Here is an 18,496-nt window from a genome sequence, read left to right on the forward strand (position 1 = left end):
AGGGGGAATGGGCAGGACAAAAGATTTAAGTGCCTTTGGACAGGGTATGGTAGTAGGTGACAGGTGCACCGGTTTGTGTCAAGTGTCAAGTTTTCAACGCTCAACAGTTTCCTGTGTGTATCAAGAATGGGGAGGGGGGACTCAGCATTAGTGTTTTTACCATTTTGTACACTCAGTGTATACTTAGTTTTACTAACATTCAATACTAGTTTAAGGTCAATAAAGGTTTTCTGTTAAACAATGAAGACAGAATGTAGATCAGATAGAGCCTGGACAACAGAAGGGGCAACAGAATACACAACAGTATCACCCACATACAAGTGAAGGTTACAATTGTTTTCAGAGAAACCAATATTGTTTAGATAGACAGTAAAAAGTACAGGACCCAAAATCGACCCTTGTGGAACTCCTGTCATAATTTCAAGGAAACCTGACTTAACACCATTAGAAAATACACATTGTCCTGTCTGTCATTTAGTATCATTGCCGAATGCTGTGGTAGCCATACTGGTTAAGTGTGCCTTGAATTCTAAATAAATCACTGACAGTGTCACCAGCAAAGCACCATGAAACCATCACACCTCCTTCTCCATGCTTCGCGGTGGGAACCACACATGCAGAGATCATCCATTCACCTACTCTGCACCTCACACCTCACTGTGTCCAAACTTTTGACTGGTACTGTATGTCTGTTGCATGTCAGTTGCAAATACATATTACCTTTGTCATTAGAATATATAGCAAATGAATAAAATGATCTGTTTGTCAGTGCAATGGATAGTTTACTCTACAATGAACCAGATGACCCTGCTTGTTTCTACCGGGTTGATTTCACCAGACCCAGTGAGAAGGAAGGTACTTGACCTTCATGCGAGTTACACTCACCCTATATGTTATTGTGGTGTGTGGAATTATCCCAGTCACTGTCAAATCACAGAGCAGTTTTCCCCTGAAAAAGGAGAACCAGACAATTTTACTTTCTCTAAAATCATATGTGATATTGTGGCTGAAATCATGGAGGTTTCCAATAACACACTGAGGCAATTTCTGGTTTGTTTGGAGACAGTCTTATGACACATCGAAATACAGGGGCAACAGGCTTGACACTTTGGCTATAGATTACAAGGGGAGGCAAAGTTGCCATGTGAGTGATGGTAAAAATAGCCCTTCTGCTCATGCTGCAGGGAGGCTCTCATATTAGATATCCAAACAACGCCACTGAATGGCTGGGAGGCAGAGAGTAGACACGAGACAGACACACAGAGACAAAGAGAGAGACATAGAAATACTGAAAGAGTCCGTCAGAAAAAGAGACAGAAACATAGAAAGGGGGACAGAGACAGGGCGAGAGAGACACATAGAAAGAACCATTTCAACCAGATCTTTGACTACCCTCACACATTCTGGTTCTCTTATCCTGAGCGAGAAGCCAGCCAGTCAGCCAATCGTCCAACATGTCGGGAGGAGGCAGTTTCGTCTTCACCCCCATGGCCCTGCGCTCCCTCCAGCTGGACGAGGACATGCTGGAGAGAGACAAGTACAAGAAGCAGCTAGCCAGCCACCAGCTCAACGGCTACATGCTGAAGAAAGAGGCCAGGGACAGGGTAGGCCCCGCACCTACGAGGACCTGCACCTATGTTAGACCCCCAGCTGTGTGCCATGACCTGGTCATCCAGAACGCAATCTATACTGGGGATGCGGACGCTGTGCAGCGCTTCTTCCCCAGGGGTGTCACGTCGAACCTCATCATCGAACCTCAGGGAGGGGACATGCGCTGGGTTGCCAGGGGGGAAGGTAAGCAACATGGTCCTATTAGAACAAGGGTTTCCCAAAATGTTTTGCTTTGTGACCCACCAATTGAGGTGTCTTTTGAGTCGAGACCCACCACAAGGAGAAGCGGTGACAAAAACATTTGCAGACCAAAGAAGAAGTCAAACATAAATGAATAATACCGTCTTCCTCAAAACATTCGATTTGAGTATGGCTTCTTGTGACCAGTTTTAGGAAATGGACGGTAATTCTGAAATGATTTGTGAAATAATTCTGAAATGATTTGTGACACATTTTTCTGGATCAAAAAGGGGGCTTATGAGGGGTGGGCGTGACAGGTGACGTGGCAACGGGCGCGGTCGGTAGTCTGCGTGGTAGTCTGCGCGGCTGAATTGGCACCCTCAACCCACAGTTTGGAAACCACTGTATTAGAATATGTAAAAAATATATATATAATAATTACATTTAACGATTGTAGTTATATGTCACATACGGTGACAGATGACTTATATGTCACTATTATGACATATGTCTGAGGTAATTGCAGAGATTAATGTATATAATCAGTGGTAATGGAACTGGCATCATGATGATAATTACTTGCTTGTCTCCAAGCTCTAGACTTGAGACAGTGATTGTTGATGAGGGGTTTTCATTGTCTTTATTGAAATTAATACAAAACCCTTTTGTGTGTAAAAAAAAAAAATGACCGATTTCAGAATGAAGTGAATCTGTTTAATAAGCTTAATTAGATAATTACATTGGAGTCTGAACATTGTACCAATGCCAAATGGTATATATTTTCCTGATAGACACTTTCAAAGGCCCATAAGCCAACCATCATACCTTAGGATAAATCCCTTGCCCTGTTTTAAATGCTTGTAATCCTGCGATCATTAACAACCATGGCAGTATCAAAATATTATTTATATACATTATTTATAGATACAGTCCACCACTTACTTCAGAAACATTCCAAAAGGAAGCCAACTTATTAGTCATGTGCTTGATTTTCCATCCACACACCTGTCCAATGTTATTCTCTTGTGGCTAGGTGGTCAGTCACAAACATAGCAACTGTGTGTTCTTGTCTGTAAGCAGTTCCATTGTCCAGTCTAAGGGGTTTGGTAGCATGAAAATGATTGAGCATGAGTGAGCTTGTTACATGTGACACAGAAGTAATTTGGCTGCTGCGCCACCCGGGCAGTGGCTGCAGGGTTTTATGGGCCATCCAAAATATCACATAACGCCATTGCCGTCGGGCCTCCCCGAAATAGCCCCCTGTGGACAAACAAGCTTCAGAACAGCATAACATTTACCTCAGGAGAGAGAAACCGCCATTACTGCTACAAAGAAGAAGAAAAAACAAAATCGGACTAGTCAGTTGTTACTCTTATTACCACTTGAGCGCAGACTCAACCTGCACTGCATAAATGCCTCCAAAGCGCTACCGCAATGATGTGATCACTACGGCACAGGCCACAGGTTATGTTCTTCAATTCTGGAACTGTCTTTTGGTGGGGGATGACCTGACCCTTATTAGCATCATGGACGAACCTGAGTGTGAAGACCTCATCGATGCCATCTATGACACCAGCAACATTGAGGAGTGGAAGAACTTCAGGCACCACTATAGAACCCTGAGTACGTCAATGCCTTTGTTTGAAATGACCTGTTCACAGGGGGTTCATTAGCCACCAAAAAGGAACAAAACAGCGAGGGACTATCTGTACTTGTCCAATAACAAATGCTTGTTTTCCTTTTCCCTTGCAAGACGTTTTAAAACGTTTTTAGTTGCATGCCTTAAGGACACGACCCTGTTCTTCTTCTCCAGGACTGTGGTCTCTGACCTATGAGCAGCAGCTGACAACCCCACTCCACATTACAGCCGGCCGGGGGTTTGTTGACTGCCTGAGGCACCTGCTGCAGCGCGGGGCCAGCGTAGACCTGGCCCCTGGGGGCAGCACTGCCCTCCACGAGGCCTGCCAGAATGGCCAGCCCCAGTGTGTAAAATTGCTGCTGTCCCATGGTGCCAACTCCAACGCTGTCAGTGAAGATGGGCTCATGCCCTTGCATGTGTGCACCAGTCCTGAGTCCCTAGTGTAAGTACTGTACCAACCAATTTTATTGCTCTAAGACATGGCTGGGTTAGGGTTAGGATTGTGGTTAAGGGTTAGGGTTTAACCAGGGTTAGGGTTGTGGTTCAGGCTATGGTTAGGGTTGAATCCGGCATATGGACATGAAAATAGGTTTAGGGTTAGGGTTGTGGTTGAGGCTTGGGCTAGGGTTGAACCAGGATGTCGACATGAAGCTCGGGTTAGGGTGAAGGCCAGGGTAAAGGTTGAACCAGGATGTGGACATGAAGCTCGGGTTAGGGTTGTGGTTCAGGGTAAAGGTTGAACCGGGATGTGGACATGAAGCTCGGGTTAGGGTAATGGCCAGGGTAAAGGTTGAACCGGGATGTGGACATGAAGCTCGAGTTAGGGTGATGGCCAGGGTAAAGGTTGAACCGGGATGTGGACATGAAGCTCGAGTTAGGGTGATGGCCAGGGTAAAGGTTGAACCGGGATGTGGACATGAAGCTCGGGTTAGTTTAATGGCCAGGGTAAAGGTTGAACTGGGATGTGGACATGAAGCTAGGGTTATGGTAATTTATTTGATTTATTTGTTATTTTACCAGGTAAGTTGACTGAGAACACATTCTCATTTGCAGCAACGACCTGGGGAATAGTTACAGGGGAGAGGAGGGGGATGAATGAGCCAATTGTAAACTGGAGATTATTAGGTGACCGTGATGGTTTGAGGGTCAGATTGGGAATTTAGCCAGGATACCAGGGTTAACACCCCTACTCTTACGATAAGTGCCATGGGTTCTTTAATGACCTCAGAGAGTCAGGACACCCGTTTAACGTCCCATCCGAAAGACAGCACCCTACACAGGGCAATGTCCCCAATCACTGCCCTGGGGCATTGGGATATTTTTTTTAGACCAGAGGAAAGAGTGCCTCCTACTGGCCCTCCAACACCACTTCCAGCAGCATCTGGGGTCCCATCCAGGGACTGACCAGGACCAACCCTGCTTAGCTTCAGAAGCAAGCCAGCAGTGGTATGCAGGGTGGTATGCTGCTGGTAATGGCCAGGGTAAAGGTTGAACCGGGATGTGGACATGTAGCTGGGTTAGGGTGATGGCCAGGGTAAAGGTTGAACCGGGATGTGGACATGTAGCTGGGTTAGGGTAATGGCCAGGGTAAAGGTTGAACCGGGATGTGGACATGAAGCTCGGGTTAGGGTGATGGCCAGGGTAAAGGTTGAACCGGGATGTGGACATGAAGCTCGGGTTAGGGTGATGGCCAGGGTAACAGTTGAACCGGGATGTGGACATGTAGCTGGGTTAGGGTAATAAGGATCAAAATGAATATTATTACATTCATTTTCAATTCTATTTCCCAATGGCCCTTCTCTGTAACTGGATGTACAGGTGCGCCAAACACCTGCTCCAGTTTGGCGCTGCAATCAATGGGCGGAGTCTCGGCGAGGATAACACGCCGCTACATGTGGCGGCACAGAACGGGCTCCCGGGTCACACGGAGCTGTACCTGCACTACGGCGCCGCCCTGGAGAAGCGGAATGACGATGGTCTCACGCCACTCAACGCCGCTTGCTCACAACCACAGGAGAAGGGCGATCTGGAACGCTACACCAAGGTGTGCGAGTTACTTAATTCATTGTTGTGTTATTTGTTTAATGTGGTCGTTTGGGGTTAGTAATATTCAGTACAGCTTGGTTTGGCTCGCCTTGGTTCGGCTCTGGGGTGTGCATAGCCCTTCTGTGTGTCCTGTCCTCCAGGTATGTGAGCTGCTGCTGACGGCGGGAGCTGACGTCAACACAGAGGACCAGGACAAACAGTCCCCGCTCCACATGGCCTGTAAGAACGTCAACCCGGACGTGGTGGATCATCTTCTGGCCCACGGAGCCTGTGTCAACACCATGTGTTACAGTGGAAACGCCCCCATGCAAAACGTCCTCAAGGTGTTTTTTCAAATTTGGATTTATTTGACATATAAAAACACAATTCAGCCACACATGTAGATGCAATGCATTGAACATGATTGAGGATCAATCAGGAAAACTGGTTTCCAACCTCATTTCCATTGTGGTCCTCTGAAGGTGGTGGCCTACAAGGCGGATCACAAGCCAGAGAGGGTAGTTCGCTCTCTGCTCAACCACGGCTCCATCAGGGTGTGGCCTGGAGCACTGCCCGAGGTAAGAGCCAGAAGCGGCCACAACTATAAGCGGAAAAAGCAACTGCTTAGGGCCTTGTAATATTTTCTTATTAATTATATTAATTTTATTTAGTGAAGGGCACAGGCACTAGGGAAGGAATAGTGTTTTATGTTAGGAGTAGGAGTAAAAAAAAAAAAGATGTGAAGAACCTGGCAATACATCTTGAACATGTTTTGTAATTGTGTAATCTTGCTGTGCATTCAATCAGTCATTCAAGTGTTCATGATTGTGTATACTGTACATTTATGCAGAAATCACCTGCGGTTAAACAGATTGGTTCATATTTCATAAAAGTGTAATTAAATGAAATCGTCAGTATTCAATTGTTGTTGATGTAAACAGCCAATGATATAACTGTAACAGGATGTACAGTTGAGAAGGAACAGATAAAGTATGAACACTAAAACAGTTCACTGAATTCTTTCTTTCTCTCCTCAACGTGAAATAATGTTCTCACTGTGAGAAACTACCTCAATTCAATGAACCAGACCTGGGTTCAAATAATATTCGATATCATTTGAAACGCTTGATTGTGCTTGCCTGTTGAAACGATGGAACCAATTCAAAAGTCTCGTGCAAACCTTTCCCACCTGGCACTCAAGGCAGGCTAAAGCAACCGCTTGAAAGTATTTGAAAGATTGCAAAGAGTATTTGAACACAGGTCTGCTACTATTCACTGAACCCACCACGTGCTCTGGAACAAAATGCCTGACTCCTAATTAGGGAATGTTAATAGGAGATTAATTAGCACTAATTGCATAATTTCCAGTAAACCCCCAGAGGGTAGACCAATCTGTTCATCTCACCAAGTGTTTAATTACTTTAGTTTATTTCTTATATTCTATTGATGAGTCATAAGTCACAACCTCCTAAATCCAACATTTTTCATTTTTGTTTCTTAGGAGATCACAAAAATGAGAATTGGTTAAAAATATATAAAAAATGTATGCAGGCAATTGTTCCCTTTGCAATTATACAATTGGGAATATTTAATGTGCACCTGGAAGGGTAAGGTTTTAGGCTAGAAAATAGGCTAGAAAAATGATAAGCTATTGTTTATTTCCTTAACATGACCAAGTATCCAGAACCATGGCTTTGTTTACAAAGGCAGCCCAATTCTGATATTTTGTCCACTAATTGGTCCTCTTACCAATCAGATCAGATGTTTTTACATCAGATCTTTTTCAAAGCTTATCTGATTGGTCTAATGGCCAATTAGTGAAAAAATGTTTAACTGAATTGAACTGCTTGTGCAAACGGAGCCCATCTGGTTTCTAGTTTTAAGCAACGTGGTATTCATGACACATTGATGTATTTTCAGGTGCTAAAGTATTGCTGTGTCTCCCCACGCACCATTGAGGTTCTTCTGAATGCGTACGACCGCCTCAAGGTCACAGATGACTGGGTGGAGGCTGTTTCACCTGAGATGTTTAAGGTACGTTTCTCGAATCATAGTGATTCTACGGTATTCTATGCTGATATAATATGACTCTAACTGTCTGAGTGTTTTGTTTATCTCTCCCTCCAGGAACACAAGGGGTTCTATGAATCCGTCTTCTCCCTGCAGCATACCCCTCGCTCCCTACAGCACCTGGCTCGATGGAAGTTCAGGAACTACCTAGACGGGCGCGTGCACAAGGTGGTGCCACAGCTAGACCTGCCCACCTTCATCAAAAATTTCCTGCTGCTGGAGTTCAGAGACTATGTCCACTGAGTCAGAGATAGAGCCAGGATGTATATAAGCCCTAAACACTAAATATATGGTGATACATGGTATGATATGGTTAGAATGCCCAGCAATATGGAGCTCTGTATTGTATGTACACTCAGGACAAACACTAGGAATTCAGTCTGTCTGTGACAATATTAGTTTTTGCAGAGTGACACAGAAGGAGGATCATCATCATAGACCTACAGATGGTGGTACTACAGTAAGTACTACTGCTCCTGGATCCATTATCCTCGAGATTGCGGTGTGAGTAGTGTTCAGTAAATGGATACCATTATCTACAACAACATATGACAAAACACGTTTTAGACATCATTTGTGTCTCTACAATTGATTGTATTCATTTTATTACTATTTTCGTTGACAATTCAAAATTATTTTGCGTTACAGCAGAACCGTGTTATTCTGAGTCACCACAAGGCGGTGCTGTGGTCTTCAAACGACAAATGAGACGTACTTTATTGGATGGCTGGCTTCCTGTTTTTTTTTCTGTTTTATTTGTTAAAGAAGCGTCACGTGTAACCTTTTTTATTTGTAGTGCTATCAATGGCACTGAAATGTACATACGTAAAGTAATCTTACGTTGAAGGAGTACAAGGACATCGTTTACATATTTTGATATTGAGATTTTTTTCCAAAATGATCTGATTTCAGAGAAAAATAGAAGACTATTGTTTGGCTAAGCACCTTGTCATGTAATGGAGATTGTCCCACCTAGCTATCTTAAAATGAATGCACTAACTGTAAATCGTTCTGGATAAGAGCGTCTGCTAAATAACAAAAAAATATTACAAAATGTATGATCAATGTCAATATGATTTTATGGATATATAGTAAGTATTTGGTTGAGAATTACTACTACTTTTTTAAATAAATCCTAAATGAACAAATGTATGTGATACATGTGTATTGCTGTTAACTCCTTTCCTTTATGTCAGAGTATTTGTCCGAATATTTTAATTAGGCTAAATTATTAGAAGCCTATTTTATATCACTGGCATTAGACTAGTAATTTTGGAAATTATTCAATTAATTTATTATTTATTTATTAAGAGTTCATGAGAACAAATCTGAGAGACGGTTATGCAAAGACTCTGGTTATCTTATATTACAAAAAGTTTCAGTCAAATACAACACGCTAGTGATGGACATAAATCATGAACTCTTGAATAAGCAGTAAGCTATTGTGTTCAAAATTAGCAACAAGGTCGATCGATGTTTTTTAATCTAGCAAATAGTGGGATCGACAACAATTTAATGGATAACAAACAAAAAAGAATAAAATAACATGAATTTAATATAATGCAACGTAGCTTAGTATTTTTTACATTATTTGTGATTGAATTAAATCACAGAAATGTCGATGTAAAACCACTTAGGTGACTTAAGCGTTTCCAGTTGATAATTATGTGGTGAGGTCCAGTTGTGTGATTGTATGGGATCGAAAGAAGTAGCGTCCTTTTAAATACCAACCACCCGACTTGGGGAGAATGACCTGCGTGACAGAGGGTGGTGACACGGAGACGAGATGCTGACTTGGGTAATGAACCTGCCACATTGCGGCTCTTGAACTAGCTACGCTTTTCAATGTGCTTAGCGCATGAGGAGCTATAAGCCACATCAAAAGAAAGTAAACTTGCAACGAAAAATAATACAATTTTGAAATAAATGATATATTAGCAATATGTTAGAACTTGAATAAACATGACATTAAAGCTCCAAGGAAAGTCCATCACCCAGTTGTTATTGACATATACTAGCAACTAGGCTATAACAATAGTATTACTATTACAATAGCCTGATAATAAATGTAGCTGATCAAATAAACTTTTAGATTCCTAACTCATAAAATAAACCAATAATAAATCTAATGGATATAAATGCAGAAAGTATCACATTTCCGAGAGAAATGTGTTATATCTGTTCAATAGGGTATGGGGAGATTCTGATTGTAGACTATACAATCAGAAGTGAGTCCACTCTAAAAAAAAAAAAGAAAGGGAGAGAGGAGCGAGAGAGAGGAAAGCTATCTGGTTTCAATAGATCAAAGGTAGGTGCTGCTGAATGAGTCATTTGCAATTATAAGAATAATTAGCATCCTTTGGCCCTCCATTGCTAATCAGAGTCGGTTGGTGATATGTTTATGTCTTCATGCAATCAGACGGCCAGTTGGAGTGCCAAGCGCGTCCCCAGGACTCAATAGGGGCTAATCATCATCACGGATTGACATTTAAACGGTAAAATTATCTCCGATTAAATCAACACTTAAAAGAAAAGAGAAAAGTGATTTTTCCTCATTACACATTTTGATTTTAATAGAGACTTACAAGCATATAGAAAATGAGTGGCCAAAACCCTGAAAGCGCGCATTAATGACGCGTAATTGTAGCCTAACTATTCCATATTTTATTGGCAATTCGTTTAGGATGCATTCTCAAATTAGGTCTATTTTAATCATGCTAAATGGTTTACATAGACCACTATTTTAATGGTACAGCCATAGCCTCCAACACTTTAATAGCATATTGCATTTTGAATCGAATAAAGTTTAAATGTCTCCAAATGACACTTTTCAAAACTGCGCAGCCTCGTTCAAAAATTGCCGTTGACCTTACATGAATGTATTTAATCCGAATCTAATTTTGTACAGAATATCTCTCTCCAGGGAATAATTGTTACCGCACTTTTCTACGGCCAAACGCATTGTTTTACCCCGGGAGAATAGAAAAGCTTTTCTCTCTCAAAAGAGGAAAAACATCTGCCTCTCCTCCCTCCCCACTCCGATGCCATCCGTCCCAACATTTCAACAAAAGCACCGTTGTTTTATGTCGTACCTTGAATCCAAAGTAATTACTTATCATCAATCAAAATTAATAATAGCTGATTGGGTTGGTGTGGTCAACGATTATAGAAGGGGAAGGGCTGAAGCAGTCTCTCACACCGCTTCCAGTCAATGTGGACTGGGCAAAGGTGGTGGAGGGCTGGGGAGGGGGGCGACCCGTCTATTCGGTATCCACTGGGAAACTATCGCCTCTCAAGGCAACTAAAAAGTCAGAAGCTGAATAAGGAAATGAAGCGTAATTTGAAGAAGATGGATGAGTCCCCAGGGTAACACCCCCTTTCATTCCTCTCAAGCTCTCTCTCTCTCTGTGTGTGTGTGTGTGTGTGTGTGTGTGTGTGTGTGTGTGTGTGTGTGTGTGTGTGTGTGTGTGTGTGTGTGTGTGTGTGTGAAGGAGAGAGAGGGGGCGGGGGAGAGAGAGAGAGAGAGAGAGAGAGAGAGAGAGAGAGAGAGAGATGTGAAGGGAGGGGTAGAGCGTGTGTGTTTATGTCTCAGTGTGTGACAAATAGAGGTATAGGGAGGGGGCACAAAACAAGAAAACGACAGGTCGCAATAAGCTTGAGGACGTTTCGGAGAAGCTGGTTAGTCCACCGGATAATATCAAAGCGAAGGGACATTTAACTTCACTCGACCATCGAATCTAAGGTTTGGCTATTTGTTGAGGGAAAGAAGGAGCGCCTGAGTTTTCGATAAAGATAGTCACAATTTTCTTCGCAATGCAAAGACCGGGCGGCCAAGGGACGGCGTTTTCGATTGACTCCTTGATAGGAACTCCGCAACCTCGCCCGGGACACCTGCTCTACACGGGCTACCCGATGTTTATGCCATACAGACCCTTAATGATTCCTCAATCTTTATCTCATTCACATTTACCATCTGGCATACCTCCTTTGGCGCCGTTGGCATCTTTCGCTGGACGTCTTACCAACACATTCTGTGCGAGTTTGGGACAGGGGATGCCGTCCATGGTGGCTCTCACCACAACACTGCCAAGTTTTTCCGATCCGCCGGATAGTTTCTATCCTCCCCAAGAGCTCCCCGGACCTCGGTTAAGTGCCGACCCTGGAACGAGGAGACAGGAGAGCCCACACTCAGATGATCTCCATGGAAGGGACAAGGGGTCGGATTTACTCAACTTCTCGGAAACTTTTCAAACTATACCAGGTAAGCTCACTGCCTGTGTCCCTGCTCTGTCCATACGCTTCCATATTAGGTTGGCAAGTTGAGACCTCTATTGGGTAAAACGCGCTAGCGGCATCCGAATTAGAAGTTGGATCTAATCTAATTCCCAGAGATTTACGAAATCTCCACAAACGCATAGTTTCATAACAAACCACCATTTTGAAATGTGCAATAACTCGAATAGGTTAGCCTAACTCAAGTTAGTGACACACTGTTTTCTAATCTATTTCTTAATCACTAACGATCTTGACTTAGCCTTTAGGTATGCTATGTAATATCACGTTAATTCATAGGGTTGTTATGAATGGTAATAGGCCTACTCATTTCCTTTGACGAAAATATAGCAGAAATAAAACTCCAAACAGGCCTATTCCATTTTTATTTTAGAGACATTTGTAGTCTCTGTATTTATAATGTGTACTTGCGTTAATTTAACCTACATTTGTGGGGTAAACTTGTATTGGATCAAACTAATTGATTCTAATGTATGTTTCCTTTCTTCTTTTGCACGTTTTAGGTGAGACTAAATTGTACAGCTCAGACGATGAGAAGTTGGACCTCAAATCAGCGGACACGGCTTGCAGTGACAGAGAGGACAGCTCTGCCGTTGACAGCGAAAACGAAAGCGTATCCGATGGGAACAACTGTGGTGCTTTATCCCAAAAGAGTAAACTAAAACCCGGGTCGCAGGAAGCTCTACCGCCGGGAAGCTCAGTGGGGAAGAGCAGGAGGAGACGAACAGCTTTTACAAGCGAGCAGCTACTTGAACTTGAGAAGGAATTTCATTGTAAAAAGTACCTTTCGCTTACCGAACGCTCTCAAATAGCACACGCACTTAAATTGAGCGAGGTGCAGGTCAAGATTTGGTTCCAGAATCGTAGGGCCAAATGGAAAAGAATCAAAGCTGGCAACGTGAATAACAGGTCTGGAGAGCCTGTGAGAAACCCCAAAATTGTGGTCCCAATCCCAGTGCACGTCAACAGGTTTGCGGTGAGGAGTCAGCACCAACAGATAGAGCAAACAAGGCCATGACGAACTATACTGGCCTAAACTCATTTTGACAAAATAAAATTATGGGTTGTTAAATGCATGAAGCACAAAAACTGGATGACATTTTGTGGTCAGCGAGATTACTTTACATCAAGAGACATGTCATATCAACTGGACAACTAAGGATAATATGTTTTCTCTCCGCAGATTAATTAATTTTGTCGAATTAGGCCTATCTCATATTTTATTTATTGTTTTGTTAATTTGTAAATAGTATATGTGTCGGGTGACACAGACATGCACTATGAAATGAGATTGTAAAAATTCTTTTCTAAAATATTTATATCTAGCTAGGGCCTATAAATGTTAGGTTTATTATCTGCATGTGCTTTACTCGTTCGGTGAAGCTATTTCAAATTTATCGTATTTGGTACCGTTTTGTTTATCACATGTTGCATGTACCTTACAACGTTTTCATTTTGGTAGGCCACTGTAGGAATTGTATTCGCCAGCTGTTTGTGGAAAAAAAAGATGTGAAGGAAAATAAATAACCAAACAAAGAAATACTGTAAAGTATATTGACTTAATAAATCCATTTATATTAAATGTATCTATCTAAATGCATTATTATTGCTGGTTAAGCTGTAGTTTTAGAGATGGTGATTTGTGCTGTGTTTAGCCTCTGTCTGCTCTCAGAAAATGATCAGTCATCTCTCTGTCTATAGAATATATTTGCCTCTCATTCATGAAGTATAATATCACTAGGCTATTACATGACAGTGTATTTTAAGAGCGTACTAAAACATTAACTATAACAATAAACAAATACAACAACACCTAATAATACTATAATTGATCATTGATCATAATACCATAGGACTAACTGCAACAATACTTATGACAATTCAAATAATCTGATCAATCTCTAAATATTTGTTTTGCTTTATAAATTATAAGACTTAATCAAAAGAACAACTCGATTGTAATGCCACTTTATAGGCTTTAATAATCAGATGTTATTGATTTCGAATAGTAAGCTTGTAAGTAAATTACAATTCTGTGTTGTACACCTGTAATATCTAGCCAGCATTAATCTGAATACATTTTTGCAAACTAGGCCTGGGTTAGTTTGCAATGTAATAATACTGTATATTGTAGGTCTTGAAAAAATATTGGATAAATAAGTGGACGATTGATACTAAAAGGATGAATATGAAATTATATGCAGCTTCGCCTATATGCAAAGTCCAGCAGTTCTCCATATAGGCGTTGATGATAGCTACATTCAAATGAAGGTTCTTATTAAGCAGTCAAGAGAGAATAAAGGGAGAGAACAGGGTTTTGTGACTGGAAGCAGCAGTCATTTATCTCTCTTTAGGGGGCCATGTTGTCTCAAGGTGGAGTGATGGATCCCCATTAGAACGGTCATATTCTACACGTCGTAATGAACTTCAACATCAATCACTGTAAGAGAGGACGAGACCAGACCATAGAGAGTGAACACTGTCTGTGTGTGTGCCCGCGCGCGCAAAAAAAAATATGATTTTGAATGAGACTGAATTGTGTGTCCCAACAAGGTTAGTTGTACAAGACCCTGTGTGTGCGTGTGTGTGTTATTTATGCCAGCAGGTCTCAACTCATAAATACAGAGAAAAGTTTAACTTATTTTGATGTATAAGTAATTCATTTGATATCCGAGTTGGTACATTTCCATCAATTTCAATCCTAAGAAAGGAACAAAGAGAATTTTAAAAAGCTATCAATTCTTTTTTACAGGTGTATTCATACCTGTAAAAACTATTTATTTTAGGCTACATTTAGGCTACTGTGGTTGTTATAGTATTTACAGGTGCGCAAAGAGCATATCCAAGATATGGGTTGGTTTGAAAAACTTTAGGCTATAATAGATTTCCTGCAGGTGTTATCTCAGGTAGGTCTTGAATAACTGATCCACATGTCAACGGAGTTATCAAGCGCGATATTTGAATCCAGTCAAGAAATTAAGCTAATTAGCGACACCTGTTTTTGCATTTCTGCTGCTGCTGTCACATTGAAGTCATCTCAATCATGACGGCAATGATTAGGTAGCCTATAACGGAAATAGGTCAACGGATAAGATAACAATATTTAAATTAAATAGAATACAATTAATGCCTACTGATAAAACAATTAACTAAAAGTTGGTTAATTAATTTTCGACTTCAAATCTGCCAGAGCTGTTGAAGAGACTTCAACTCTGCTAGTTGTGGGTCGAGAGTGAATGTTTTGAGTCTCAACCTCCAATGACGCCAGAATGTTCGATGTGTGTTCTCGTGTTTAGGTGCTAATGGAGGGAACAGAGTTGTCGCGGGGAGGCAATGACACATCCCACTGGGCACGGACGTCTATTCCACGTTGGTTCAACGTAATTTCATAAAAATTACGTGAATACAACGTTGATTCAACCAGTGTGTGCCCAGTGGGACATACTGCACACAACGTTACAGGGAGCTAGAGCTATTCAAACTACACAAAAAAGTGGATGTCATCATGCAACATGCATCATCATATGACACAACTATAATTGACTCTGTCAAATGACTCTTTGAAATTTTATATTATTATTATTACCTTTATTTAACTAGGCAAGTCAGTTAAGAACAAATTCTTATTTTCAATGAAGGCCTAGGAACGGTGGGTTAACTGCCTTGTTCAGGGGCAGAACGACAGATTTTTACCTCGTCAGCTCAGGGATTCGATCGTGGAGCCACTAGGCTACCTGGCACAAAAGGACACAAAAACAAAGCCCAATAGATGTATTGTTACCAGAGAGTAAGGCGGTTATGATGCACAATTTGTTTAGGCTCACCCAATTCCTCGGATATCCTTTGTCTGCTTTTCTAGTTTTCTCTCTCAATCCAGGGTAGTTTTTGCATGGCAATTGAAGGTTTGAGTTTATGGTTAAAGTGTGCCTGCAAAGTTTCTTAAAGGGAGGGGACCATGGTAGGCTGGGCAAAATTTCAACCTCCGCTGGCCTCAGATGCCGGATGTGAGTTTGGACACAATATATCTCTTTGAACTGTTTCCAAATGGGGCTCCTATGATCCTGATATTATAATATATTACTGTAGCTATATTAATCAGCTCACAGTTTTAAACCAACATACTGCTCAAGATGGAAGGAAGAGATAGGGCTTCACATTTCTAGGACAACTGTATTTTAAACTGAACATCAGACATATTGTATGAGCTAGATCATTTCTTCCTTATGTCCTTCGAGGAAACAATAATAATCTGTTTTAGGCTGCCATTGAACTTCCATGACTGAACTTCAGTGATTGAATTGAAAAGATATCTGAGCACCACAGCCTCCAGCCTCTAACCCACAATAAGGCTAAGGGGAAGTTAATGTTAAGGCCTGTTGTCGGATTCGACCATGATATTTGTCTCAACAGCCCAACTGCATAGAGTGACCATCAAATGGCACGAGTAGCATTGCCATCTGACCAACCGTGGCAATGTGCAGTCATTTGTTTGTTGTCCACTTCATGCATCAAGATTGTGACACTGGGATGGTGATATAAGGATGGATGTTGTCATGGGCCAGTGATGGAAGATTTAATATTGTCCTAAAAGCTGACTAATCCTGGATTTCAAGTAGATGACATAGTATCAGAGTGTTATAGCTATTTCACACTAGGTGAGCTTATACACAATTAAAGAACAATGATGTACACCCTGCTGTAATACTGCAGTTATTGCAAGAGTTTTCAAGCTCTTGTGATTGTCTCTATATCTGTAGATGTTTAGGAGATGATGGGTCTTTGAGTTTAATGCAATGTATTTTCTATTGATGCCATAGTACATACACTCTCTACATATTTATTTGGACAGTAAACTAAAAACGTTTAATTTGGCTCTTTACTACAGCATTTTGGATTTGAGATCAAATGTTTTATACGAGGCGACAGTACAGAATGTGACCTTTCATTTGAGGGTATTTTCATACATATCTGTTTTACTGTTTAGAAAGTAATGGTACCTTTTGTATGTAGTCCCCCCATTCGAAGGTGTCATACGTTTTTTGATAAATTCACTTACTGTTGTGTATTACATTTTGACAAAAATGTAATATTTCGACCAATATTCATTGCACGCAATGACTACATCAAACTTGTGACTACAAACTTGTTGGATGCGTTTGCAGTTTATTTTTCTTGTGTTATGTTGTGCCCAATATACAGTGCCAATTAAAAGGTTGGACATACCTACTCATTCAAGGGTTTTTCTTTGTTTTTACTATATTCTACATTGCAGTAAAAAAAAAGCTCTGACGAAGGCCCGTGAGGCCGATACGTAAAGCTTATTAAAGAGCAGTGATTCTATCAAGAGCAGTGATTCTATCAAGAGCAGTGATTCTATCAAGAGCAGTGTGCGGGTTTCTTCTTTTTTTCTCAAAATAATAGTAAAGACATCAAAACTATGAAATAACACATATGGAATCATGTAGTAAATAAAAAAGTGTTAAACAAATTAAAATGATTTTATATTTTATATTCCTCAAAGTAGCCACCCTTTGCCTTGATGCTTTGCACACTCTTGGCATTCTCTCAACCAGCTTCATGAGGTAGTTAACTGGAATGCACTCCCTGCCAAGCTTGTAGTGTTATACCCAAGAAGACTTGAGGCTGTAATCGCTGCCAAAGGTGCTTCAAGAAAGTACTGAGTAAAGGGTCTTATATTTCAGTTTTTAAATTTGTAATAAATTAGCAAATATTTCTAAAATCCTGTTTTTGCTTTGTCATCATGGGTATTGTTTGTAGATTGATAAGGAAAAAAACTATGTAATGCATTTTAGAATAAGGTTGTAACCTAACAAAATGTGGTAAAAATTAATGTGTCTGAATACTTTTCAAAGACAGAGTATACAGTTTAAATCAGAAGTTTGGAGTCATTAAAACTCATTTTTCAACCACTCCACAAATTTCTTGTTAACAAACTATAGTTTTGGCAAGTCGGTTAGGACATCTACTTTGTGCACGACACAAGTAATATTTCCAGCAATTCTTTACAGACAGATTATTTCACTTCTAATTCACTGTATCCGAATTCCAGTGGGTCAGAAGTTTACATACACTCAATTAGTATTTGGTAGGATTGCCTTGTTTAACTTGGGTCAAATGTGTTGGGTAGCCTTCCACAAGCTTCCCACAATAAGTTGGGTGAATTTTGACTCATTCCTCCTGACAGAGCTGGTGTAACTGAGTCAGGTTTGCAGGCCTCCTTGCTTGCACATGCTTTTTCAGTTCTGCCCACACATTTTCTATGGAATTGAGGTCAGGATTTTGTGATGGCCCTCCAATACCTTGACTTTGTTGACCTTAAGCCATTTTGCCACGACTTTGGACGCATGCTTGGGGTCATTGTCTATTTGGAAGACCCATTTTCGAGCATGCTTTATCTTCCTGACTGATGTCTTGAGATGTTGCTTGAATATATACACATCATTTCCCTTCCTCATAATGCCATCTGTTTTGTGAAGTGCACCAGTCCCTCTTGCAGCAAGCACCCCCACAACATGATGCTGCCACCCCCGTGCTTCACGGTTGGGATGGTGTTCTTCGGCTTGCAAGTCTCCCCATTTTCCCTCCAAACATAACAATGGTCATTATGGCCAAACAGTTTTGTTTTTGTTTCATCAGACCAGAGGACATTTCTACAAA

At 41.1% G+C, this 18,496-nt stretch overlaps 2 protein-coding genes across 3 annotated transcripts; both read left to right on the forward strand.

Moving 5' to 3' along the window:
- Positions 1–1,160: 1,160 nt before the first annotated feature.
- Positions 1,161–8,673, forward strand: asb10 (ankyrin repeat and SOCS box containing 10). Of its 2 annotated transcripts, none has more exons than XM_021589211.3 (7): positions 1,161–1,794; positions 3,605–3,872; positions 5,249–5,474; positions 5,617–5,799; positions 5,938–6,033; positions 7,376–7,489; positions 7,583–8,673. In XM_021589211.3, the coding sequence occupies exons 1-7, from the start codon at positions 1,455–1,457 to the stop codon at positions 7,766–7,768; spliced, it is 1,413 nt and encodes a 470-aa protein (XP_021444886.3). In that variant the 5' UTR covers positions 1,161–1,454; the 3' UTR covers positions 7,769–8,673. The 2 variants fall into 2 exon arrangements, with proteins under 2 accessions (XP_021444886.3, XP_021444887.2); XM_021589212.3 differs by lacking the exon at positions 1,161–1,794 and adding an exon at positions 3,012–3,414.
- A 2,442-nt stretch (positions 8,674–11,115) lies between these two features.
- Positions 11,116–17,039, forward strand: LOC110508165 (homeobox protein GBX-1-like). The gene is made up of 2 exons (XM_021588604.3): positions 11,116–11,786; positions 12,322–17,039. Exons 1-2 carry the CDS (start codon positions 11,339–11,341, stop codon positions 12,834–12,836), a joined length of 963 nt encoding a protein of 320 aa, XP_021444279.2. The 5' UTR covers positions 11,116–11,338; the 3' UTR covers positions 12,837–17,039.
- Positions 17,040–18,496: the final 1,457 nt, after the last annotated feature.

The sequence above is a fragment of the Oncorhynchus mykiss genome, chromosome 28, assembly GCF_057628025.1.
Source record: "Oncorhynchus mykiss isolate SJ-2025 chromosome 28, ASM5762802v1, whole genome shotgun sequence".
NCBI classification, from domain to species: domain Eukaryota; kingdom Metazoa; phylum Chordata; class Actinopteri; order Salmoniformes; family Salmonidae; genus Oncorhynchus; species Oncorhynchus mykiss.

Bases quoted from the DNA above. Each gene is read 5' to 3' on its own strand.
- asb10 (XM_021589211.3), top strand. From the start codon at position 1,455: ATGTCGGGAGGAGGCAGTTTCGTCTTCACCCCCATGGCCCTGCGCTCC. The intron at 3,873-5,248 runs GTAAGTACTGTA...CTGGATGTACAG, and splicing joins ACCAGTCCTGAGTCCCTAGT to GTGCGCCAAACACCTGCTCC. The intron at 7,490-7,582 runs GTACGTTTCTCG...CTCTCCCTCCAG, and splicing joins TTTCACCTGAGATGTTTAAG to GAACACAAGGGGTTCTATGA.
- LOC110508165 (XM_021588604.3), top strand. From the start codon at position 11,339: ATGCAAAGACCGGGCGGCCAAGGGACGGCGTTTTCGATTGACTCCTTG. The intron at 11,787-12,321 runs GTAAGCTCACTG...TGCACGTTTTAG, and splicing joins AACTTTTCAAACTATACCAG to GTGAGACTAAATTGTACAGC.